Source organism: Camellia sinensis, chromosome 14, assembly GCF_055761805.1.
Source record: "Camellia sinensis isolate YWXY chromosome 14, ASM5576180v1, whole genome shotgun sequence".
NCBI classification, from domain to species: Eukaryota; Viridiplantae; Streptophyta; class Magnoliopsida; order Ericales; family Theaceae; genus Camellia; species Camellia sinensis.
This window is the reverse complement of record NC_138974.1, coordinates 18,722,330-18,750,298: the sequence shown is the minus strand read 5'-3', so window position 1 is coordinate 18,750,298 and position 27,969 is coordinate 18,722,330. Positions and strand designations below refer to the sequence as shown.

At 32.4% G+C, this 27,969-nt stretch overlaps 1 protein-coding gene across 1 annotated transcript; it reads right to left on the bottom strand.

Moving 5' to 3' along the window:
* Positions 1-854: 854 nt before the first annotated feature.
* On the bottom strand, positions 855-27,969 carry LOC114291083 (transcription initiation factor IIE subunit beta-like). Its single transcript, XM_082904661.1, has 7 exons — positions 27,815-27,969; positions 4,731-4,767; positions 4,305-4,364; positions 4,076-4,147; positions 1,896-2,027; positions 1,624-1,740; positions 855-1,511 (listed from the first exon to the last, which is right to left on the bottom strand). Exons 1-7 carry the CDS (start codon positions 27,967-27,969, stop codon positions 1,299-1,301), a joined length of 786 nt encoding a protein of 261 aa, XP_082760787.1. The 3' UTR covers positions 855-1,298.

The window sequence follows — 27,969 nt, the reverse complement described above, 5'->3', positions numbered from 1 at the left end:
AATATACCATAAAATCACATTAATTACGAGGGTCATTAAACATCAATCAGTTTCTAATTCGGCCGTCGATAAGGCCTTCAATTAGCAGTTTAAACATATAAGCATGAACAGATAATCATACAATCAAACAGATAGAATGCAATTTAACTAACATATACTCAATCAATTCGGTTTCCAATTTTCAGTCAGTCAGTTCAGTACTTTTGATCAGTTCAATTATCAGTCAGTTATCAGTCATTATCAGTTCCGTTTAACAGTAATCGGTGATTATCGGTAATCAATCCGTCATTAATCAGTAAACAGTATGGGGGTTGTTACACTTTGGTCGCGAAAAGTGATATTTTCGCGACCAAAAAATTTGGTCGCCAATTATCACATTCAACGACCAAAAAGTTTGGTCGCCAATTGTGACATTCCGCGACCAAAAAATTTGGTCGCCAATTGTGACATTCTGCAACCAAAATTTGTTTGGTCGCCAATTGTGACATTTCACGACCAAAAAATTTGGTCGCCAACTGTGACATTCTGCGACCAATATTTTTTTGGTCGCCAATTGTGACATTTCGCGACTAATCAATTGGTCGCCAATTGTGACATTCTGCGACCAAAATTTGTTTTGGTCGTCAATTGGGACATTTCGCGACCAAAAATTATGGTCGCCAATTGTGACATTTCGCGACTAATCAATTGGTCGCCAAAACTATAAAAACCAAACCAAATTTTGGTCGCCAATACCCAACAAAATAAACCTGTAATTTATAATAATTCATCCAATTTATTCAATATAATCTGTAAAAAGAAGAAATCATTCAAACCAACAAATAAATTGAATCATCAACATTCAACAAAATACATATATCAACCATTTCTGAACCTGTTTAATTAAAGTCAGCAACTATTATAAGTTTACATCCGCAAATAATTCGAAACTACATATTTCATTTAGCATAAAAATTATACGTTTATCATCGACTAGAGAAACAATTTCTTCACACATGACTGCAAATTGGATACAACTGAGTTATGGTTGATGGGGAGGCCCCTACCAGAGTGTAATGCTGTTCGAGCTAAGTCTGCCAAATGAAAATGGAGTCAAATTTTGTACTAGACAGTTCATCCTCAGAGAGTATGTCTTGGCTTGATGACTAAGAAAATGATACATGAATATTTACCCCCCTTTCTTTTTACCTCCTACGTACGAACCATATGTATAAATATAGGACCTATCATATCTATAAAATAATAAGATCCACCATTATTTTTCAACGGATCATGCTAATGACAAATTAATGTGTAGTCTAGATTTTTGCAGTGTTTGTGGCGGGCTTCATCCCATTCTTTTGAAGATTCTTCTCAATGTCAATCATATCACGTGGTAGTTCAATTCCCTGGAATAGCAGTTTCAGGTCGTCATCAACCTTGATTGGCACTCGAGGGTCATTTGGATAGGCTATGTCCTCTTGCGAGTCGAAGTTCGACAACAGCCAGATTTGACCAGCAGCTTTCAAAGCCTATGAAGAAAATACAAATTTTGCTCTAAAACTCCAAGAAAAACGAAAATTAAAGGTTATAATGCAAAGTCCATGCAAGTATTTGGCTATTATTTTAGGCGGTAACACAAACCTGTAGATCCTCCATGACAGTTGGGTATGCATCCTTGAGATCAATAACAGCAATGCCCTCTGGAAATTTACGTATTAGGATGAGTAGTTGATTCTTGTCCTCCAGAGCATGTTTGGACTGTAATCAAATAAAGACCAAGTAAATTCTCAGCACAAAGACAACTTTTTTTCGAAGCTTTTTGGGCAGGCACCTGTAACAATCTATGAACTCTTGGGGAAGACACAGAAGTTCAATTGTCTGCCAGGGTTCCAGGTGAAAAGATTAGGATTTACCTTGTAAGCGAAGCACCTCCCATCATAGTTCACTTTTGGGTTATTCCTCAAACTGTCAAAGACAGCCTTGTTGGAATTAATGTCAACATAACATGCTTCATTTATTTGCTCTGGTGTAAAGGCTTGCCTTGTCTGCAGAACAAGAAACATAAATAATTAAGGTGTAATTAATCCCTTTCAAGTGAGCCTACAAAAAATGAGAGGACAAATCAACCAATGACTTCCCACATGCCCCTGCCTCGCACACTGGCATCCTGCAGGTGTAGGTGGGTTGTGCAGCAAGTATCAGCAGCAGGAATAAGTTCAAGGCTCACAGCATAAGAAGTATTGGAGGAACTATAAAACTTCTACAACCTCTATATTTTTTTGCTAAGTCTATAACATAACCTCTATATTTGAACACTGTAGATCTACCCAAAGAAATCTCACATTATCCAACCCCCAGCTGGATGAAAAATCTCGAGAGATAAATAATGCTCAATATGTAAAGAGCCCCAGAGAAATCGGTGTAACAAGTATTGTCAGACTTGTCAGTGTTGGGAACCATAACCAGTTTCCTCTTAGCCAATATCATTGCTAACAACTGTTATGTTATGTGACTAAGCACTTTGCATCCTTATTGATGAAACTGATAGTTTTCATCTAACATGTCCAAAACATCAAAGGTAAATATAGAAATTTTCAACTTCTCATGAAAGAACTTGTATAAAATCGATATTTTCAAGCACTTTCTACTTATCCATCCCCCCGTGATAGATTTAGTTACAACGTGTCCGTGAATGTTCTCACAGAGGCAGAATGTTCATAAGAAGTGGTATGAAAGAGCACCTACAAAAGGGAAAAGAAGAGATATCCAGACTTTCGATCATATGTAAGTCAACATTTTAAAAATAGAATGCATTACATAACCACGTGTGAGAAGCTTAAGCATGCATGTGGAACACTGTAAAATACCTAGTATGCAAAATTACCCAAAGGTAAAAAAAGCCAAGACTGCAAAAACTGCCCAATTAATAGATTTCAATGCAATTAGATAATGAGGCAGCTCTGTCTGTTCTGAGCTGCAGCCTTCGCTATGGCTGCTAGCTGCTAAGGTGTGGCCTTGGTTGCTAGACTGTGGCCTTAACTGCTCTGCCTTATCACTGTGGCCTTGGCTGCAGCTATCTAGTTTTCACTGCCTTGACTGCTGTGGCCTTGGCTATGGCTCGCAGCTGTGGCTGATCTGTATCACAGACAAGGATACCAATTAGCCATTCTCACTTTAATGAGATCACACAGCCACCCTAACCTTCACTACTTCACCCAACTCAACACAAGAAGGCTGCCCATTATTAAATACACAGTCATTCCTGAGTTTCCATCTCCTCTCTTCTCTCCCCAAAAACCTTCATCCAATGTTCCTAAATTGGAGACCATTGTTGAAGAAGGATCCAACAAGTTTGACCTAGTGCATAACCACAAGTTGATGTATCTTCTTCCTGTGGTTCTTTCTATTGTTTCCTACATATTGATAGACAAATACATCATTGCTTGAATTGTAGTCCTTTTCACACATATCATATCCCTACTTTGATGGACGAAGAACCCCTTTGTCGTTCTACCTCAAAACAATCCCAACCGTTTGATCATTTGATGACCTGAAGCCATGATCTAATTGCTATGAATATTTCGGGACAACAAGACAGATGAGGTGAGATATGTGTGTTTATGAAAAAACTGTGAGATTGTACCTGCCCTTTCAAATCTCTCCAAAAACATTCATTCTATAAAAACAGACCCATTTCTTGAAGAAAAGATCTAACTAGTTTGATGTTGTGCACATCATGTTTATGTGATCCTGTGTTTCTATCTTTTCTCTGTATAGCTAAATAGATATGTTCTGTGCTGTATCATATCTTTTCTCTGTATAGCTAAATAGATATGTTCTGTGAGATTGTGCACATCATATACCCCTTGTTTGCTGTGCTGTATAAAGGAACATAATCTATGTCTGATAGACAAAAGAAAAGCTAAGACGAACAGCATTTTCTAGTAAAATAAATTATGAATGGAAAAGAAAATTAAGGTAGGTTCTTTGAGAGGCAGATTAGCCAGTGATTAATGTAGAACACTGCAGCAAACATCAATTGTGTGGCCAAAAACTGATTACAAAATATTATTATGAACAATATAAAGCATACCTGCAAGAGGGCAGTGATAGTACCAAAAGTGTTCGACAACAGTGGATCCAAATCTTGAAATAATTCTCTCTTCTAAACATATAAACAAAGACAAACACAAGGCATGAGTAACAAGGCATAGTACAAAACAATTCTCTCTTCTTTCTAGATTTTTTTCCCTTCTTGGTAAGGTACAAGAGGAAGGGGAAAAGTTGACACAGTAAATGAGCTTTAGCTCTAATTTTAGAACCTGGTTCGAGCCTTCAATCCAATTCTTAATCAAAACCCTCAAGCCTTGAATTCGAATACCCTGAATTGGTGTGAATTTGAAACTAAGATTTCATTAACTAAAAAGAAAAATTAACTTAATCAATTCAACAAATTGCCACAGTATTTGACCAAAATTTTGACCAATGAACTAGTGGATAACCCAATATATGTGAGAATGAGGAAACATATCAAAAGGATCATTATCAAAGGTCAAAAAAAAACTTGATGTAGCACCAAAAGAACAAAAGAGAAAGAAACTGTGGAATCAAATCCCAAATTAATATACCAATATTCAAAATCATATCCTAGTCCAATAAAAACCAATTACATAATGCTACCAATGCCTTTTCGATCCCCTTAAGTAATAGAAAAAACATGAGAAAAAGAAATTAGGAGAGGGTCATACCCTTTCCAGTTTGATGCCAATAAAGCCCCAAATTCCCCTGTTTAATGTCAAATAGTGAGCAAAATGAAGAAAATAATTAGCCCCAAATCGAAGGAGACAAAGAGAGGAAGACAGAGAGACACACACACACGCACAGAGAGAGAAAGAGAGAGAGGGCGAAATAGAGGACATACCTACCCGAGACAAAGCGACGGTGGTGCTAACCCTTACGGTGTGCTCACCCAACCCTTGCGTTGTGCTCATCTAACCCTTGCGGTGATGCTCTAGTAACAGAGAGGAGGGCAGCGTGAGGCGTGAGAGAGAAGAGATACAGAGGCGTGAGGCGTGAGGCGTGAGAAAAGAGAAAGGGGGAGGTGAGGTCATGTAGGGTGAGGTTTGGAATCTGTGTGTGAGAGGAACAGATATATCTAAAGGCGCCAATATATTCATTTCCCCCAAACTTTTGGCGATCAAAAGACCATATTAGTCGCAGAAAAGGTACCTTCGCCGACCAAAATATTTTTGTCGCCAAATCTCAATCAATGGCGACTAAAATATTAGTCGCTAAAAGTATTAATTTGGCGACTAATTTTTTTTGGTTGCTAAAAATAAGTTTTTCGCGACCAAATTTTTGGTCGCCAAAAAATATGTGACCTTCCGCGACCAAATTTGTAGTTGGTCGGCAAAAACATATCACTTTCTGCAACCAAGTCATTTTTTGGTCGCCAAAATATAACCTTCTGCGACCAATAATATTTGGTCGCCAAAAGTAATGATCATTTGCGACTAATTAATATTTGGTCGCCAAAAGATAACTTTTAGCTACCAACTTTTACATTGGTCGCGAAAAGTGGTCGCGAAAAGTACAGATTCTTGTAGTGACTACAATCCTAAATTATATCAATCTATCTATTGGGATAGAGATGAGACTCATGAGAAAGTTTATCTTAATCTGAATAGTGTGAGTTGTGATAGATGTTATCCTTGTAAAGGATAGAGTCCCATGAAGTAAGACTTTTAAGAGAAGTTGGACACTGACCACTATAAAAGTGAGGCACCCCGTGGGTCTAAGGTATGCTTTTTATATTCTGTCTAGTGAGTTAAGTACTATTGGCTATCTTTGAGGGATAATTACTGACTTGATCGTCGGAATGTCCCTGGGTGGATGAACCACCGCTGGATTCTTATCTTTTTATAGTAGGTTGTTCGGTCTTAATTTATTCTGCTGGTGCTCTCCTGCTGAGTTTTCATGTTTCGTTGTGTAGTCAAAAATCAACACCCACACTTTTATTTTTTTAAATCTTGACATTAAAAGCATAATAACGGTTTTTTATTTTTTTTAAATGACTAATAATTTTCAAATTTGAGGAGAAAAAAAATTAATTTCATTTAAAAATAAATAATGTTTCCCTCCTTCGTCTCCCGCCTCTGCGACCACTCTCATTCTTTGCTCACTCCCCATCCAAATAACTCACTGCATTTTTTTAATTATTTTTATTTGTTTTAAAAAATATGTGTGTAATAAAACATCTTATTTGTTCATGTTTTATGCAACAAAAATAAAATAAAAACAAGCAAACAAACAAATAAAAACATATTTCCATAAATATAGCAAAGAAAGTGTGAATGGTATAAATTTGTCCCACATCTGTTCATTAAGGACTATTGACTCACCTTATAAAATGTGTCAGATATGCTCACAAACTTTCAAGCGGTATTTTCTAGTCAAGAAACAACAAAATCGTGTATGTCCCGTTGTTAGTTACATATTTTGTATAAGCCAATTATAGTTCAACACGTGGCTGGACAAGGGCAATATAGGAAAACAATTCAAGTTCTCAATCATAATCACGTGGCAGTTAGTATTGGTTTTTTGTAGATCTGCATTGCACTGGATCAGTAAAGAGATGAAAGATAAAGTGGCTTCAACGGTTACTCATATTTAAATTCAAAATCAGGAGGGAAACCAAACTGTAGATATGGCATAGTGGAGCTAACTATAAGGTGACATGATCAGCGACCATGGAAGAGTGGTTCGACAGTTAGAAATGCAGTTCGACGGTTGTCATTAAAAATATAAATAGCAGAGGAGGCCCTAGAAAGCCCCCCTAGACTCAAATTCAAAAAACTAGTTTTATCTACTTTATTTCCTTTCTAGTTTTTACATTTCTTGTCCTTTATATTTCTGTACTTCAAATTCTTGTACTGCACTTCGTTCGTAGGAATAGTTTCAAGTAGTTTGTTGTTGTAAACCTCTACGAGACTGATTTGGATCATTTTAAGGGTTGGTTTGGGATGTCCTAAAAAAGTGCACTTTTTGTCTTTTTACAAAAAGATGTGCAGAAAAATAGAGAGGTGATGTGATGGAAAAAAGATAAAAAGATAAAAAGATGGATTATATAGTCTATGCCAAACAACCCCTTTTCATTTTACTTAATGAAATGCTATAATTGTTTTTCATTTAGTTATTGTCTACTTAATTTTTCTATACAAAGTCACTAGTAAAAGTCCTCTTCATTGAGGCTGAAAGAACTAAAACACAATCGTCTGATAATTAGTTGGTAATTAATATTCTGTAAGGACTGATTGATCCTTACTAACACGCTCACAATTACAAAAATAACCTGCGAAAGTCAAAAAGCCACCACGCGTATAACATTTTTTTTTTGTTTACAAAATACTACATTTCCTATTCATAAAAAACGTTTTTGTTTTGGTTACAGAAATGGCCAGAAGAAGATTGTCAAAGGGAAAGAGTATCAGGGGTTGTCGAATGGGGAGTGCCCGAGTGTTAGTAAGCGAGTGACTAGATGGACAGGTTGCCAAAGTATAAGAGAGTGAGAAAGAATGAAAATTATTTTCAAAATAAGTTAAAACACATTTTTTTTCCTGTTTCAACAAACCTATATTTTTTTTTAAATCGTCAATTTCTTGGAACGAAAGTAGCTATTAAACGTATATTTGTTTCTAAAAAATTAATAAAATAAAAAATAAAAACATCACCAAACTAGTACTATTTATATTTTCTAGTTTGCTCTTTTCCTTTTATTTGGGAAAAGCAATTCGACATTGGCCCACCCCAAGAAACATGTCGGATATGAAAATGGATCAAAGGAGCTCAGTGAAATAAGGGTAAGTTTGGCTACTATAAAATAATTCATCTTTTTATTTTTTTTCATCACATCACCTTTCTACTTTTCTGTACATCTTTTCATAAAAAAACAAAATGTACACTTATTTAGGTCATCCCAAACAACCCCTAAATATGTATCGATGAAACAAAGGATGAAAAGATGCGTATCAAAACTAGATCATCCGATATTTGACAAACCAAATGAATGGTTAGATTTCGGCCTAAGAGAGCATTCACAACACTTGTTAGCACATAGATTTCTACCAAATTTATGTTCAAATACGGTCAATCAATTAATGACACATAAAGAGCCTATGATAGGATTATTGTAGCTAATCACTTCCTAAATTGATCAACTTGGTCAGTTGAAGTGTATAAATAAAATAACGTCATATCACAACGACGTTATTCAAGATACTTAAGTGACACGTGGACTCTACGAAAGATGACACTTGTAGAGCCCACAGTAAGGATACCAAACATGATGAAATCCAAATGGTCAATACAGTTAATTAGATATGGTTGTACCCAAATTCAGATGGCGCTATCATTCAAAATTCAGATGGCATTATTATTCAATTTGAAATTTGAAAATCAAATTGAGGATGAGGCCTTCCTATCACCTAGATGACCCATTATAAATATAAGGGATCGTCACACAATCAAGGGATTGAAAAATCAGAGGTTAGAAGATCACAGAGAGAGAGAGAAAAAAAAAATTAAAAGCTAAAGAAGTCACTACAAAAAAGAAGAAGTCAAGAGGTAATACACTACAAGCATCTGGTACAATGACAAGCATTAGGTAAAGGATTCCAAACCCAACTATTGTATTTTTGTATCTAAGGATTCTAAATCCTTACAATTTCAATAAAATATGTCTTTTTCTTAATTTGTTTTTTGTTCATGTTTTTTTGTTCTTTATTAATCGGAGGTCTCATTTAAATAAAATGTGTAATTAACGATCAGAAATACATATCGAAAATAAGAACATGTTATTCAAATAATCAACATTGTTTAGTCTAAAAAACTAAGTAGTGAATATTTATAACATGAATTTTAAAATGTATTGAAATACTTCACATTTTGAAACTTGTGTCTACTAGAAAAGGAGGTGAACCATCACACACAAAAAGAAAAATAACAACCAATTTCCTCTATTATTTCTCTTCTTGATCAGTTATTAACTTGATCGTCCAAAAGTTCTCTTGACTCTCACCAAGTTGGAAAGACTTTCAACGGTCTTGTTTGTTTTGCAAGTTAAGAGGAAATCCTGATGTTGTATCTTGCTCTCATGTAGAGGCAAACCCACACTTCACATGAATAAATAATCAATCTTTTGCTACTGACAAAAATTTACGAATGACCTTTCGGCAATAAGTTTATATAAGTGATCAATTGAGTTAAGTCTAGTGTATTTATTGATTAGCCTAATCGATTAATCGACATGTGCTTAATTTATATAAACAAAACTAGAATTTTTACAAGTATTACATGCAATCGGAAACGTAATACCTAGAATATTATAAGTAGTGAATATTTGTGGCCATTTCATGATTTAGCAGTAATTTGTGGAGTAAAAATAATAATAATAAAATATTTTTATCATTTTTTTGGGGAGAGGGGAATTACTGCCCAATGGGGCAGAAGAAATTTTTTTACAGAAACATATGGACTTGTACCCCCCCACAAATTTTTACGTACACCTTACTTAGCCTTCATTTGGGAAGGAAAAATGCTTGGGAGCATTAATTAGTGCTCCCACTAATTATGTGGCAGTGGGTCTTGCCATTAATGATGTGATGTTTTGATTTTGGAGTTGTATTTTTTTTTTTTTTTTTTTTTACTTTTTTAATGCATTAGTGCTATTAGTGGTGATATTTTTAGTGGGATGAATCATTGTTGTTTGGGAAGTGGCTTAACTTTTTAGTTTTTTTAGTTATTTTAATTTGGGTTAAAAAGCTTAGGCCTCGTTTGGGAACAGGCTAATTTAATAACTTTTTGGCTATTTGGCTAAAAAGGTAGGTGAAAAAAACTTGTATGTTTGGGATGGCTTTTTGACTAATTACGAAAAGATGTGTAAAAAGTAGAGAGAAAAGAGAATCTTTGACTTTTTGGTATGGGTTGTTGGCTTTTTGACTAATTTAGTAACTTTTTGGCTAATTGACTAAAATAGCCTCTTGCCAAACGAGGCCTTAGTTTAGAAAGAATTTTTTGATTTATTTTTGAGAGAAGAGTGTTATAATTATGTGTTGGATGTGATATTTTGTTTGTTGTAACTAAAATAACTTATTTTATTTTTTGTGGTTATTTTAATCCCAAAATTACTTGCCAAACACCACAAATTGCATCTATGTGTTTATAATTTTTTTTTTACTCTGTACTGGACGGTACTTTTCCCCTGTTTTTTGTGAAATTACAAGACAGTGGGAAGTGAAAATTTTATTTACCAAGAAGTGAGGGTGTAATTTTTGATGTGATTTATTTGCATAAAAAAAGTTTCACTTCCTATTTATTTGTCTTATTATATTTTATACTGATTTATAATTTCTCTCCTTTTTTTTCTTAATAAAACTTTACTCAAATTTAAAATTCAGATACAATAAATGGTGCCCATCATTAAAAGTGATAAATTCTGTTTGAAACATCTTATTAAAAAATAAAAACATTTGAAATATTTAAAATCACATTATATATATTCACTTATCTTCCACATTTTAAAAAAATACTTATCGCTTTGTTTATTTTTGGTTTTTCAAAAACACTTTTCATAAAATTTTACTTCTTGTTTTCCATTTTTTTTATTTTTACTGATTTTTTTTTATATATTTTAAGCATTTTTTTTTAAATTTTTAGATACACCTAATATAAACACACATAAAATGTATAATTTTGTGAATTTTTTTTTAAAAAAATTTACTAAATATCAAATGTATTTATTAATTTTTTAAAATATTTTTTCACAAGTTTTTTACTTTTTAGATATATCTAAGTAAGGCACATCTAAAAAAGTAAAAAAAAAATATTTAAAATTTAAAAATATTTACTAAAAATAAAAAAAAATACAAAAACTAAAAAATTCAATTTTTAAAAAAATTTATTCAAAAACTTCAGCCAAACCGATAGTATATTTTTTTGAAACATGTTTTACCATCCACTTTAACATCATTTCATTTGTCTACTTGACGGAGTTGACTTTTTATCATCTATGTTAAAGGGTTTGACTATGGTGTCGTTTGGGAAGTGAGTTGATTTTTTGGTTTTTTTTAGTTATTTTAGCATGGGTTAAAAAGTTTGGTTTGGGAAGGGCTTTTTGACTTTTTGACTTTTTTTATGAGAGAAAAGTATAATGATTATGGGTTGGATGTGATGTTTTGTTTGTTGTGACTAAAATAGTCTATTTTGTCTTTTGTGACTAAAATAACCAAAAAAGCTTCTAACCCACCTTTCCAAACGGTGACTATGTTTGGTTACTTCTAAAAGTCACAGATCTCCAATCGAAAGAAATGAAACTTGAGGAATGACATTTGAAATTTTCTTCAGCTTGAGGAACACAATGATTATTTAGGCAAGAAATTTTTATTTATTTATTTTTGATATACTGCCTCCTAATTGTTTTATGATGAGAGGTGGTTTGGGATGCCTTTTTATAGTGATTGATTTACTTATTTATTAACTTTTTGTGTGTAAAAAAAAAAAAAAAAAAAAAAAAAAAAAAATTGACGCATTTGAGAAGTTGTGCGTGTTTTTTTCCTTTTTTTTTTTTTTTTTTTTTAGCAAACAATTTGTGGGCGTTAGAGATTATTTTTTGGACACTTAGTTCATAAATTCAAATTTAAACTTTCTTTGTCCAGAGGTCTACACTCTAAAACATTAGGATTATTTTATAGGATTGAACTATTAGGCTAAGTTTGGCATATTCAAAAAAAGTCAAAAATCACTATCCTATTTAAATCATATCATCTTATTTAAGTCACATCGCGTCTCTATCACATCACTTCAAACCCAACCCATATTTCATAAAAAGTCAAAAAATACACTTATTTAGAACATCCCAATTCAGACTAATAGTTCATTGTTTGGTTCAATTTTTTTGCTCCGGATTAATAATTCCGTCGAACTATTAGTTCCTCATGAGGGATTATTGTATCCTAAGGGGGAGGTGAGATTATTGTTGGAAATGGTTATAAAATTTTGGATAAAATTAGAATTTTTTCCTAAGTTTGGTCTATTTTTTAGGTGGGCCCCGTGCATCGATTTTCACAGGTCAAAGTGGTAACGCATTCTATGCTGCGTTATGATTCACGTGGTATATTTGGTTGCTCAAAACCATTACCGAGTGAATGGGAAATTGAAACCAAAGTGTGCTCCATGGAAATCGAATTTTGGTGAAAATTCCTTAAGGTTGTAAAATGGCTTGTCCCACATTGATTTTGTGGGAAGTTTTGAATGGGTTTATAAGGCTTGGGTTTGGTACTTGGGGTGTGCCCCAAGGGGTACCCAAGTGTTTTAGAGGGAGAGGTTATGGGCAAAATGGGCCAGACCCATTGGACCCAAAAATCACCACATGCACACCGCCGCCGTCCGGTCGAGCAAGCTTGGGCTTGGGCTTGGACGCATGGTGTGAGGTTGGGTTAGGCTTGTTCGGCCCAATACTAATCTTTTTGGATCAAAAATATTTGAATTTAATTTTATTTTGTATAAAATAAAATCCAGAATTCAAATTAAACTGAAAATAAACTGGTTTGGTTTTACTATACATCCAAACAGGGCCCTTCCCGAAATAAACTAATCTGGTTTTTTACGTACATCCAAACAAGGCCCTTCCCGTTTTTTGTAACAGATTCAAATTTGTTTGAATTCAAAACCAACAGGTTTCATACATGTTCAATTCAAAACCAGCAGCCACTTTTACATCTATAAATAGACTATCCTCCCATTTGGATTTTACTCCAATTTTCGTACTCCATCCTCTGCTATAAATCTCTGCATTTTGCTGCATTTAATTTCTAAAAGAAAGAGTGCAAACACTTAGTGTGTTCGTAAGGCAAACAATTTGTAGTGCTGCTATTGTTTGTAGTAGATCATTTCATCATGGGAGATAGACGTCCGAATTCTAAAAACACCGTGGAGAGGACGAATCTGTCTTAAGGACACAGTGTCAAACACTGGACTTGATCAGATTATAATTCGAAAAAATTAAATCAAGTAAGTTATTTAATTTATTTTCAGTGTTATTATTGTTTATTTAAATCATATTTTAATTTTATTTTTTGTAACAAAATAAAATCTGTTTTTATTTATTTATTTTTATTTTGAGTTTGTTTTTTGTAATCAAACAAATCCTCTCATTTCCTTTATTTCTTTATATTCTGGTTGTTGTTCAGTATACAACAGAATTTAATTTATTTAAATACACTGAAGATTGTCCTACAATTATTTCTATGAGATTGGTATCCCATGTGACTAATGTGTGAAATATTCATTTTACCCTCATGTTATTACTTCATAAACAATTGAAAAATGATAAAATAGTCTTTTTAACATTTATAAATTATTTTTTTAGTGTTGTTAATTTAAAATTATATATTAAATAAAAATAAAAATTATAAACTATAAATTAAATTTAATTAAAAATAATAAATTAAAAATTATGGCCTTATAATTTTTTTAGTGTTGTTAAAAAATTAAATTTATATATTAAATAAAATTATTTTTTTAATGTTGTTAATTTAAAATTATATATTAAATAAAAAAATATAAACTATAAATTATAAGTTATAAATTTAATTTAATTGAAAATAATAAATTAAAAATTATGGCCTTATAAATTAAAAAAATTTAGTGTTGTTAAATTATAAATTACAAATTTAAAATTATATATTAAATAAAAATTATAAATTACAAGGGTAAAATAGTCTTTTGGACATTTATCCTTATCCAATTCGTCCAACCAAATATTGGATTCACTAAAAATAGTTCAATCCAGACATCTAATCTCATGACTAAACAAGTATAAGATATAAATCCAGTCTAACCAAATAGTCTGGGGACAATGTATCCTAATACTAACAGTCCGATGGATTACAATCTCCCTTATCCAATCTGTCCAAACAAACACACCCTATTTTCATAAGGACAAACTCTAATAAAATGACCAAAATACCCTCACCAAAACCCATTTTTATCTTTGTTTCTCATTCGCAATCCTCCACAACTCTCTCTGTCTCTCTCTCTGTCTCCCCTTCTCCTCTACCACATCCGGCAACAACGCTTCCACCGCCGTGCTGCCTCTTATGAGGCTAAAGACACGATGTTGAAAATAGACCTGTCTTCACCATCTTCACATCTACCGCACTACCACCACCACCACTGTCTTTACTATCTTTGTATCTTTCTCGGACAACGGAGACGCCACTGACGATCTAAGATGTGAGGGCTCCAGATCTATTAGATCTATGGTAGATCTAAAATGTGAGAACTCCAGAATCTGATCCAATATGCCACCATCGCCATTTGAAGTCACCCACTTAGAGCTTTCGCAGAAAAATGCATATACCGCTCCAACACTCATACTTTTGCCTTCTAATCAACAAATCTCTCTATCCTTTCACTGTTAGTTTCATTATTCTCTGCTTTTTGTTTTTTCATCACAATCTGTTTACTCTTTTCTTCACTCGTATTTTTGTCATTTATTATACTATTTGCAGAAGAAATTTGTTGTTTGTTTAACCAAAGAGAGCAAGAAGGACCTTATAATCGTTCTCTTTCAATTTACCAGTGGTGATAATCTTCTTGGAAAAGAGTATTGAGGATTTGCATAATCTGCAATAAGAAGTTGAATGTTTATTTAAATAGATTTTTCTTGCATAGTGAGAGAACATATCTGCATCTGCAGTTTGTTGATTTTTCTTGCATATGATTCTTGTCTATCATTGTTGAAGAAAAGAGAAAAAAACTCACACAGATAAATTCAATGATGTTTTAGATCCAGATCCTAAGAATGGTAATAAGGCAGATAGTGCTGCAAATTCACACAAATATAATTGAATTGTTGAATTGTTAAACAGATATATCAGGAATAATCTATTTGTTTATTTTTTTTGACTACTTGTTGAATTGTTATTTTAACAGATAATTTTTTTTGAACAGATAAAAAGATTCAATAGATAGTTTCAACAGATAAGAATTTTTTAACAGATAAATTTCAACAGATTGATTTTAATAAATCATGTTCATTTTTCAAGTTCTTTTTCTTTTTCATTTTTTTTCCTCTTTTTTTCTTGGCTCAAATATGGTTATTGTTGTTGATGTTGATGATGAAATAAATTGATAACTATTTTTTTTTTTTTTTTAAAAAAAGATAAGACAGATTTGTTCAAAATTTAAACAAATAAAAAAATTAAATAGATAATTTTTTTTTTTGAACAGATAGGGTTTGGTTTGCACATATTTGTACAAATAAGAGAAAGATATAGATATATATGTATATATGAATGTATGTATGTAATATGCACAGATAAGAAATAGACAAACAACAAAAATTGGCTTAGTATTTCAACAGATCACTCTTTAAATTTCAATAGATGGAATTTTATTTAGACAAATATTTGAACAGAGAGAAATTTGAATTAAAAAGGTTAAAAAAGTAAACAGATAGGGTAAAAAATTTGAACAAATAGTCAACAAAAAGTCAAACAAATAAAAAAAAGGTCCAAGAGTAAAATTAGAAACAAAATGTCCTACAGGACTTTTCACCAAACTATTTCACAAAGTATGCACATTTTACCAACAAAAAATATCCATTGAATCTAATGCCTTAAACACTCTCTAAATTGGATTTATCACCAATTTTCACTTATTTTTTGGGTATTTTTTTGCTGGTTTATTTTTGCTTTTAGTGAATTTTTGTTAAATTTTTTAAAAATATTTTGGTTTTTAAATTCTAGTAGACGAGAAGAACTGAAAAATAAGAAGAAAATTTTTTAAAAAAAATTAGAAGACAAATAAGCATTAAATAGTAGTTTTTTTTTTTTTTTTTGGGGTCTTATTTTGGTTTTTTCAATTTTTTTAAAAATTTCAAATAAAATTTACATTTTAAATTTCAAAAAATAAAATTTGACATAATTTGGGGGGAAAAAAACTCACTAAAGGCAAAAAAAATTCAATTTTTTTTTTTTTTGACTTCTTTAAAAATTCTCAAACACCAAATAACTTCAATTTTTTGACTTATTTAATCAAAATGACTTTTTAAAAATATTTCAAACAACTCCTACATTTATCCGTCAAACTTTTAATGGATGTTGTTAATGCCATTATTAAAATGTCATTTTTTTATTTATATCTTTGCAGCAGAAATGTATGACATATTGTGAGTGTTTGGGAAGTTACTATTTTAGTAGATTATTTTAATTTTTGGCCATTTTAATAAGTTAAAATTTATGTGTTTAGAAAAATGATTGAATTTTTTTATAGTTGAATATAATATTTGTGAAAGAAAAAGTGAAATGATTATGATTTTGATATGACATTTTGTCTTATTAAGTATTTTAATTTATTTTATTTTTTTGTGAATTTTAGTCTAAATTGAGCAAAAATCTCACTTCCTAAATGACCCCAATATTTGGCGCTTGGTGTTATTCTAGGGCCATGGATACTCTGTAGTGGTTTTCTTGTAATGTTTCCTATAGTACACCAAAATGAAGTCATTGTGGTGCACACACTCAAAAGAAGGGAAAAAAAAAAGGAAAAGAAAAACAGAGCTTCCTTCCTTCCTCATAAGTTTTGCAAACCCTACAATCAACGGCAGCCAAGCCAGTGCTGGCACGGGCATCCCTTTCCCGCCTTCCCTCACTGGCATCCAGTTTTGTCCCACCACCGCTAAGCCCCCCCATGATTGCTGATTTTTTTCCCCCATCTAATTTTCCTCATCTGTTTGGTATCAAAATCATGAACCTCTCGCTAAACAACTTCAATGGCAAAGTGGGTCAGACAGAGTTTAGAGATTTGGAAATGTGTTTTTCTTTATGTTTATAATTTCAATTTTAGCACTTCAAATGTCCAAAAATTCATAAACCCACCTCACAAAAATCACCAGGAAAAAAAAAAACACACGCGCACACACACACACACACACACACACACAAATCCATCTAGAAAAACATCAAAAAACAAAAACCCAAATAAAAAAGCAAAAAACAAAGCTTTTTAGTCTTGGCTTTGTCAAATTCATCATCATCAACTATTGTTTTGGCCATGGTTGTGGGTATGACCACAGCTTCAATTCGATCTCACACGTCAACAATGGCCAAGCTCACCGCTGAGATTCTCCCTGTATCTTCCTTTAACGAATATCTCGTACATTAACAGGTGACCCGTCGGACTCGCTCGCTGTCGTTCTCCTCTCTCCGATCCGTCGCTTTACTCTTCTCGTCGTCTCCCTCTTTCGACTTCACTATGCTTCGTTCGGGACTTAAGTTGTGGTGGAAAAAAGGAATAAAAAATGCAAAACGACGTGGTTTTAATAGCACTACATAATCCCCAGTAAGAAAATACTGTAGAGGATTCGGACTCGTTATTCTAGGTGATCAATTCTAGACAACATTGTGGGTGTTTGGTAAAACTTAATTTCAACTTAAAGCAGCTTTTAGCTTAAATTAAGCTGTTATGCGGTGTTTGATACAACTTATGAGGATAGCTTATGGCTTAATTTAAGCCAAATTTCAGCTTAAATTCGAAGCAACTCAAAGGGAGCTTATGAATTCGGCTTATGCGCGCAGCTGATCACTCTTGGGTCAAAATGACTAAAATGTCCTTCCCATTTGAATCTAATTACAAGTGTGCCAGGTATGTTAACCAAAATCACTCATTTTTTCTCTTTCACACAAATGGCCCAGGCGATTCCCGGCGAATAGTTATTCTTCTCTCTCTCTCTCTCTCCGGCGAAGCTCTGTTATCTTTCTGTCTGAACCATCGCGATCTGTCAACGCCGTCGTCGCCGTCGCCATCGCGATCGCGAAGCTCCGCCTGAAGTTCTGTTTGAACCATCGCGAAGCCTTAGTTCATCGCGATCTCTCAACGCTGTCGTCGCCATCACGAAGCTCTGTCTGAACCATCGCAAAGCCGCCATCGCGATCTGCCAAACCGCCGTTGATCTGTGCTACCGGAGCTAGGGTTTTCAAACCCTAGAAAATAAATTGAAAAAAAAAAAGAAAAAAATCAATATTAATGTTAATTAAAAAAGAAAAAATTACTTTTCAGAATTAATATTTACTTTTCAAAATAAAATGAAAAATAATTTATTTCAAAATAAAATAAAATAATTGTAATGAATTTTTTTAATAAAAGCAGAATTAATTTAAATTGATATTACAACATTACATTGAATTAATACAAAATTAATTGAAATAAAATAATATGCAATGACATCACAACATTAATTGAAATAAATTGATACAACATTACAGAATTAATTGAAATAAATTGATATTACAACATTAATTAAAATAATATGTAATGACATCACAGATTTAATTTTAATAATTAAACTGAATTAAACGAAATAAATTGAAAACAAAATAATAAAAATAATATTGAACAAAATAAATTGAAATAAAAATAAATTAATCAAAATAATAATTAAAATAATTTATTAATATTGAAATAAATTGTGCAATTTATATCTATTAAATAAATTACACAATTTAATTGTAATGAAAAAGAATAATAAATTAAAGAAATAACAATTGTTATATTATTAATTGTAATAAAAATTGTTGATTATTAATATTATTTGATACTAATAAAAATTAATTATCAATATTAATTGATACTAATTAATAATTTTAGTAGTAATTCCGACTAATTAAGCCATTAGTTGATACTAATTAAGAAATTAATTGATACTAATTAATTTATAATGGAAAAAAATTATTACAATAATACTACTATTACATTTTTATCAAGTGTATCAATTTTTTTATATTAGTTTATACTAATTAATACTATTATATTAACTTTTATTACTGAAATAATTTTTTAAAATTAAAATTGAAAAAAAATGACAAAATTATCATTTTTATATCATATAAGGGCAAAAAAGTCAATTATACAGAAAAAGTTATTTTACAGCTTATTTACCAAACACTATTCTGCAACTTAAATTTATAATCTCACAGCTGCACCAAACAGGTTACCAACTTATGCTCACAGCTATAAGCTATAATCTATAATCATTTTTCCACAGTTCTACCAAACAGGGCCATTATTGACAATTCACCATGTTAATTTGAAATATATTTGTTTGCCTTTAGCAAATGTATATATCCTTAATTTTGTATTATTTTTTAGTGGAGTGATGGAGACCCCCTTCTATCACCACTTCACCACCCCACACACACGTGACAGGTAGTGATTGGAGGACAAGGGAAACAAAAAAAAAAAAATTCAACCAATGAGTGAGAGAGAGGAGGTCAAAGGGGGTGGAAAAAAAAGAGTCTTAGACATTTTTGTATTTTTTTTATATAGAATCTAGTTACTTCTAGACTAGAAGTGTCTAAATTTTTTTTTTAAAAAAAATGATCAAATCAGTTTTAAAATAAAATTACAATAAAGACAGAAGGCCAGCTTCCTTGACTTTTCAATAAAATTAGCTTTTAAAATTTTTTAAATTAAAATCCATTTTCTAATTTTTAGCAGTTTTTAGCCTAGAAACTCTTAATAAAAAATTAAAATATGTACCCAAAAAATAAATAAATAAATAAATGACTAAGAATAAAAAGTCAAAAAGGCCGAGCCAAGTGGGAAGGGACGAATATAATCACGGGAATAATACTGGTATGCAGGACTCTTTTGACAATTGATTTAAAATCAGTTTTTTGTGAATTTTTTAGTCCATAAAAATTAAAAGCTGAATTTTTTTCCCAGTAAAATGTCCATTATTTAAATAGAAAGCTAAAAACCAACTTGGACCAATTAATAACAAATTTCTTTTACTAAAAATTCAAAAATTAAAGTGGTGGATGGAGATGGTTGCCACAAGTGGAAGGTGATTGGTGGTAGCTGGAAGTGGTTGCCGGCAATCAAGAATGATAGTCAATGGTTACCTAAGGTGGTGGTCAAAGGTCGTTATCACCGGTGAGAGATGGTTGGAGGCGACAGTAGGTGGTTGGAGGTCGAGAGATGTAGTTGTTGGATGAAGTTATTGACAATGATGGTGGTTGTGGTGGTGATGAGTAATGAGTAGTAATCAGAAAGAGTGAGAAAAAGAAGAAGAAATGGAAAAATATATATATACATATATAAACAAGTGAAATTAAAAAAAATTTCATTACAAAAAATTAATAAATAATTAAAAAAATTTACAATTTTTTAAAGGGTGAAATACCAATAAATCTTAAAGTATGATCTTTTGATCTGTTTAATCCTCCTTTTTTCTTATGAACCCAGAGGTCCCATTAAAATGAAAATTACACAAACAGTAGTCACTTACACATTTGGGTTTAATTTTTTAAAGATAAAAGTGAGTTTCTCCAAATATGAAAATTACATATTTGAATAATCCGCACTATAGAGGTTTTGGATTTTCCCTCCTTATGCAACAAACCTCACATTACGAATAAAAACATAATACTCCAATATAACACACTAAAAAATTAGTTAGTGTATTTTTCTCAAACATAACAACGTAACATTTCAAAAAAACTTCTTAGTGTACTTTTCTCAAACGTAAGACTCTAATATAACACATAAAAAATTTCTTAATGTATTTTTCCTAGACGTAACACTCTAATCAATGTAATCCCAAACGTAACACTCCAATATAACACACAAAAAAATATATATTAAAAATTTCTTAGTGTATTTTTTTCAAACGTAACATTTACAATTTGAAATTATACATTTACCCAAAACTTACTAAGAAATTTTTGTACTTCTTTTGGAATGGTTTGAAGAATTTCATATCTTTTTGGAATGATTTGAAAATCTCACATCCTTTTTTAAGAGTGTTACATTTGGAAGAAAAAAAATATACTAAATTTTTTTTTTTGTGGAATACATTGGAGTGTTATAATAATGAGTTTTTTTTGAAGTGTTATATTGGAGTGTTACGTTTGAAAAAAGTATATCAAACAGTTTTGTTTTGAGTGTTACAGTTTGAAATTATACATTTGTCTAAAACTTAATAAGGAGTTTTTGTACTCATTTTAAAAAATTTAAAGAATCTCATATCCTTTTGAAATGTTTGAAAATCTCATATTTTTAGTATTTTTTGTACTCTTTTGATATGTTTTTTCAAATAAAAAAGAATCTCATATAAAATTCATCCAAAATTTGTTTCTCATATATTGTGTATTTTACCTTTCTAACACAAAAGGAAAAAAAATAAATAAAAATAAGGATATAACCGTAAATCTAACTTTTAAATAATATATTAAATCTATCTTTCCAAAATTAATAGGACTAATTGGTCTATAAAAATATCCTTGAGATTAAACGGATCATCATTCCTCAAGATAGGATTTATAGGTAATTTTCTTTTTTTAAAAGAAAAATAAATACTAGACTTTTTTTTTTTTAACATTTTCAAAAATTCTATAAATATATTAAAAAACATAAACATAAATGTCATCAATCAGACACTAAAAATATTATTTGTCAAATAACTTGCTTTTTTTTTTTAAATTTTATTTGTTTTAAAATGCTGCACTAACAAACTTTGTTTATAAAACTATTTTACGACAACAAAATTATGTATTTGAAAGGTGATTCGTTAATATTAAATGATATAAATAACTTAGCTTTGACTATAAAAAATAAAATAAAACAACTTAGCTTTCACATCATTAGTTTCTAAGCTAAATAAAAAAAAATATATATATATATATATACATACACTTATAGGTAAAGTACCATAAGGTTCTAATAATTAGATTTAATTCTCATCAAATCCTAAAAATTGATAATTAGTGATTTTTTTGATCACGATTTTTATAAATTGTCGCTAAAACTTACAATTAGTGATATTTTTCTATGACTAATTTTTTGAATTGTCACTGATGATACTAGTGATACTATCCGTCCCGGGTGGATGGGTCGGGCTGGTCCAGACTCTTCAAGTTCCGGTTTAGGGGTGATGATTCTTTCGAATGACCTGCATGCAAGTCCAAAGGGGAACGGGGTAGTCCCCCAGTGAACCCTCCGGCGTGAGAATTAGTAGAGGAAGAGGAAAAATGTAGAGAGAGAGATGGAGAGATAGAAAACTTAACATTTCTCTTGTCTTCCTATTCTTGCTTATATCCTTTGGTAATCATTTCAATGTCCCTCGTCCCCACTCTCACCTTCCATAGCCCTTCTTTCAACCACTTCATACCTTAATCTTACATCTTGATGCTACTATTTCCACTCTTCTTACTCAACCCTTTTCCCCACCTCAAATCCAGCCTCATCTCCCTACTATTGTAACACCCTAATCTTCTTCTCACACCTCCGTGACACCCCTAATCTTTCTCATTACTACCGACGGTGCTCCAACCCTTCTTTATTTCCTTCTAACTAGCCCCAGCCCCATCTACCTACCACTGCGATACCCCAGCCTCCTTTCTACACCTCAACAACACCTTTAGCCTTCATTCTTACCGCCAATGACACCCTAGACCTCCTCAATTTCCCTTTGTCCAACCTTAACCCTAACACCATTTATTCATTACTGTGACACTACAACCTTTTTTTCCACACCTTTCTGACACCTATAGCCCTTGGTGTGTCGCAAACCAATCTTCCCAAACTCTGGATCGTCAACGACACACGGTGGATCAATGAATGATGCAACAGATCTTGTGAAAAACAATGAAAAATTTTGGGTTTTCAATTGCTCGCTTGTGAGAGTGAATTACCTAGTAGGCTGCTCAAAATAATGCATAACTCAATTATTTCATTGCTTAACAACATACACTGTTCGTAATCACAACCTGCTTCGCGAATTTTATATGCATTATTATTTCAGGCATGGAGATATTGCTATAATTTATTATCCTGAATTTTTATTATCTGTAGAGCATGAATTTTATGTATTATTTCTCTGCACATAAAGATATCTTACTATGTATTGTGACGAACTTTTGTTATCTATGAAGTATGGATTTTATTCATTGAGCTTGGAGATATTATTAGCAGTTATTATATCAGATTTTTATTATAGGCGGAGCACGAATTTTGCTCACCGAGAAACAAGTTGGTATTTTGGTAGTTCCTAACTTGGCTAGGCACTTTTTGAAATAAGTCATAGCAAGGTAGACATTCTCAGAATAAGTCCTAACGAGGATAGGCATCCTTAGAATAAGTCATAGCGAGGTTAGGTGTTCTTGGAACAAGTCCTAGCAAGGCTAGACATTTTGGAATAAGTCATAATGAGGTTAGGCATTCTTGAAATAAGTTTTAGCAAGGCTAGGTATTTTCGAAATAAGTCCTAACAAGACTAGGCATTATTAGAATAAGTCCTAGTGTCCATATATCGTTCTTGCTAGGCAATATTACATAATTATTTTTATTGGAATAATAATAGAAAGCTTTCACTCTTTCACTAGGTTTAAAGAGAATGAAAGTTGGGGACAATTGAGTGGGAATAAAAATAACCACAAGAATTATGTGGATCCAGACAAAGCCACGCGACAGAGTTATGGATTATCATGTGTATAGCAATTGCCAAATCTTCGTAAAACACTGCATTAGTATTTTATGTTATGCAAAACTCATCTATAGATAAAATCTTATTGATATAGGAGTCATAAACAGTGGCGGAGCTAGGATTTTGATTCATGAAAGGCACCATTAATCCTTAGCGATATCAATTACAAAACTTAACCAAATTCAATTTTCATTTGGTGATAGAATAACCAAAGATCAACGTGATGTCAAAATTACGTGTCTTAGATATGTTTTAATTAACCGATGCTTCTTTTATTTGCTATTTTAGTTACTAAATATAATGATAATCACAATTTAAAATGTAATAACATGCATACAAAAAAATATGAAAAAAGAAAAAAAGAAGAAGATAGATGTGAAGAAAAATAAGAGAGAAATGAGAGAGATAGAAATAACTATAAGAGAATATTTTGATAAAATTAAACATTTATAATGGTAAATTATAAGGAATTTATTAAAAAGAAAGAGAAAACAAAGATGAGATATAAACATTTTGATACATATTTGAAAATTAAAAAGGAGTTAAAAGAAAAACTTTTTATAATTAGAGGTAAAAGCGTAATTTTCAAAAAATGTGAGGGCACCCTTGCCCCTCTTTGGACCCTATGTAGCTTCGTCCCTAGTCTTAAACAACTGGAAATTGTTTGGGATAAGATGTTTGAAACATTCAAATTACTTACCAGACAAGTTGCTGGATATTATAAATATGCAACACCCCTATAGATTGAGGTACAATATTTCTCTCTATGAATTTGTTCATTAAAAAGTTTGATAATATTAGAGGACTGACTGAGGCTCGGAGGACCCTCGGTTACGGCTAGGGGGGTTTTGTCTTGTAGATAATGATCGCATGGTGTTATTGTTCATCTTTTTTGTTGGATATATTTATCATCAAATATGGTATTTTTTTATGTGCATATAGTAGCTATATTTTTTTTAGAAGATGTAACTATTTTTAAAGCATCACATTTTTTGAAATTATTTTGTATTCTTTATATCTTTCTATTATTTTTTAAAGGTAGAGGCTTCTCTCCAGTCAATATCAGATTGAAGAGAGCTGTTGGGACTCCATGGGCTCATTAAAAAGCCCGCATCGATGATCTGAATCGTTTAATATGTAGAACTCATCAAGTGCTTCATCCCTGTAAAAAATCATCCGATCAACATAATTTTTTACAATGATGACATACTCGACAAATTTCAAATATTGAACAATTCAGTATAATTGCTACAGCCTCTGCAGTGGGCCTACAGAAACCCAACAACGCCACCCAACTAAAAAACCCAATTCAAAAAAACTCAAGTACTTTTTTTGTTTAAAAAAGTAAAAGGATAAGGCTCTATTTGGTTTAGTTTTTGAAAAGAGTTTTAAGTTGTATTTTGGAAGATAAGTTGTTGAAAAGAGTTTTGAAAATTGAAAATTTGTTTGGTTATAAGTTTTGAAAATAATTTTGGGATGATTTCTTCTTGTTGTTTTTTTTTTTTTTTTAAATAGTTGAATAGATGGGTGTGACATAAAATTTGATTGATTGATATGTAAAATGTGAGAGAATGAGAGAGGAGAGATGAGAGAGAAAAAATAATTGATTGATTTATTAATGAAAAAATAAGAATGAGAGAGAAAAAAAAATTAAAAATGACACTCGGTTGAGAAGTCCAATTTCGAATTTTCTTAGTTCAAAGGTCCAAGCGCTGATTTTCTTCGTCCATAAGAACAAGATATGTAAAATCACCACTATACTCTTCGGTATGTAAATCATATACACTATCCAAACCCTAAACACTCACACTCATTTCTCTTTCTCTCTCTCTCTCTCTTCCCTCTACTCTCTCCCACTCTCTCTCTCTCTTCTCCGCCTCACACACGGCGATGATGACGTCGACTCCATCACCTCAGTCACTGATTCTGCCACCACCACCTTCGTCACCGCCCCTTTCTCTCTTCTCCTCTTCACAGCCATCTACATTTCCACCTCTAGCCTTGTCGTCGCCGTGTGTGTGTGTGTGTCTCTCTCACACCACCGATCTCCATTATCTCTTTCTCTCTCGCTTTGGTTATGAATCCCATCGTCGACTCCATGACTCTATCGTTAATCGCTGTTATGGCTTGCGCACCAAATCAAATCTAGTCTCTTTTACTCTCACGCCGTCAATCTTTTTTCTTTCACTCTCTTTGTTTTGTTTCGGCCATGAGTCCCATCGTCGCCTCACTAACTCCATTGTCGATCACTGCCATAGCCTGAATGTAACGCCCCAAAAATAATACAATAAATCTAACTCATAAACGGAAGAATAATATAAATGAGGTGCATTCATTTATTAGAGTTTGTTTACGAAAGTTAACACATGCGATATACATTTACAAATGTTCATTCCAAATCTATAGCATGTATTACAATGTTGAGAGAATTGAAACTAAACATATAGGCATATGCCCTGTCGGCTTTCATCTTTCCAAGTCGTGGCTTGGTTACACAAATATGAGCCTAGCTCAATACAATTTAAGTCCGTGGCTATACAAAAGAATAAAACAAAATAAAGAAACTCTTGCTCCTCAAAAGTCCCTCCACGCTACTACCTTGGTGAAGGCATGTTCCCAACACTTGAAAATGGTTCCCAAGTAGGGTGAGCCAAAGCCCAGTAGAAACATACTAACACAATGTATGAGAATTAATAAGATATAAGTATGGTGCACATCTTCATTGTCCTATGACAAAATCTTTATAACTCTTTCCAAAACCATGTTATGCCGAACTCGTATATCAATTCATTCATTTTGGTTCAATAGATACATCCACTGTATTTAACCCATCAACAGAGATTACACCTCACAAGTTTTCAACAGATAAAATCATCACACAAATACATTCACTTCTATTTGCCATTTTACGAAAATTTCCTCTGCGAGAATCGGCACCAATGTATACAAATGGTTTTTGGGACTTTCACCTTAGACACATAGGCCAACTTAGTTCAACGGAATCCATCCATTTTTTCCTCCTCAAAACATGAAGTACATCTCTTTTTTTCTCCCAAATATCATACATATACAATGTATATCATTCATCATCATATTCAATGATAATGGTTAAGGGATTAGTTTCAATTCGCCTAATCCACATACAATGTCTACAACAATCATGATTATCCTCCATCAATAGCGCAAAGCAATATTTCTAAACACATATACAATCTCTATAACAGATAAATCACCGAATTCCCATAAGTGAGTGATTAAACAAATCCAACAACACAATTCATATATATATTCTCCCAATTTCATATTTTCCATACTAATTTCATTATTTATACAAAACAATCATTCAAGACATTTTAGGGCAAAGCTTTTCATTTTGCAAATATCAACCCAAAGGCCAAAATCAACTATTTTAACAAAAGATAACCTCATATCTAAACCCCATAATCATTTATATAACACCCACATAGAAACCCTTCTTTTCAAACTTGAACCCAAATCCTAGGTTTGCTCAAAACACCCCCAAATCTCACAATTTTCACACAATAACCTATAACCAAGTTAAAACCTATATTAAGGTGTAGAGAGTCCATACCTCAAGTGTAGAAGCACAAAGGAGAAGTGGAGAAACCTCAAAGATGTCCAAACTCGACTTTATTCTGATCAAATGGGAGCCCACATAATGCTTTATCTTTTTATCAAAGAGAGTAGGGTAGAGAGGTCTCTAGATCTAGGTGTATTTACAGAGAGAAGTCGGATTTTAGAGAGAGAGGGAGTTGGTCTAGGGTTTGTGAGTGAAAAGATATCAAAAAGAGATGTAAAAAGGTATTTCTGCGAACTGATATACGCGAGGGTCGCTTGAGCACAAGAGTTGTCGCTTGAGCGACCACACATAAGAAGTCGCTTCGCTTGAGTGCAAGAAGAGTCACTCGAGTGCAAAATACAAACTTCCAGAAGTTTTACCGACAGAAGGCCGTTGCTCGAGCGCAAGAGTCCTCGCTCGAGCGAATAACAACACCCTCCCAGTATCTCTGCAGGCCTGTGAAAGGACTGTAGATCACAAAGCTCGGTTGAGCGCAAAAAGCTTCGCTCAAGCGAAGAAGCCAAAATCTAGGCAAGAACAATTTGCGCTAACTAGCAACCAACATGTTTTAAACATGCCCAAGACATCCCAATACTCAAACTCAAAGGGTGAAAGGAGGAAAAAGACATGAACGACAACATTAAACCATGAGACCCGAGTCCCGAATACAATAAAGGTTGGGTCAAAACCGGAATCGCTATACTGGGTACCAGATCGAATCTAATCCGAACTCCTCATCATTAGCGAGGTACTCGGCTATGGTCGCAATGACAATGGAGAGTATAGAAGCATCGTCCTCCAAAACTCCCTTAAAGTCCTCCTCATTACCGGTCCTCAAACTGATAAGGCTTTTCAATTTCTTCAT

What these genes read in the sequence shown, in the direction of transcription:
- LOC114291083 (XM_082904661.1), bottom strand. Translation starts at nt 27,969, where the DNA reads ATGAAGAAATTGAAAAGCCTTATCAGTTTGAGGACCGGTAATGAGGAG. An exon ending in GGATTGAAGGCTCGAACCAG is followed by an intron (nt 4,148 to 4,304) that starts GTTCTAAAATTA and finishes TTATATGTTTAG; the next exon opens with AAGAGAGAATTATTTCAAGA. An exon ending in CTATCACTGCCCTCTTGCAG is followed by an intron (nt 2,028 to 4,075) that starts GTATGCTTTATA and finishes CTTGTTCTGCAG; the next exon opens with ACAAGGCAAGCCTTTACACC.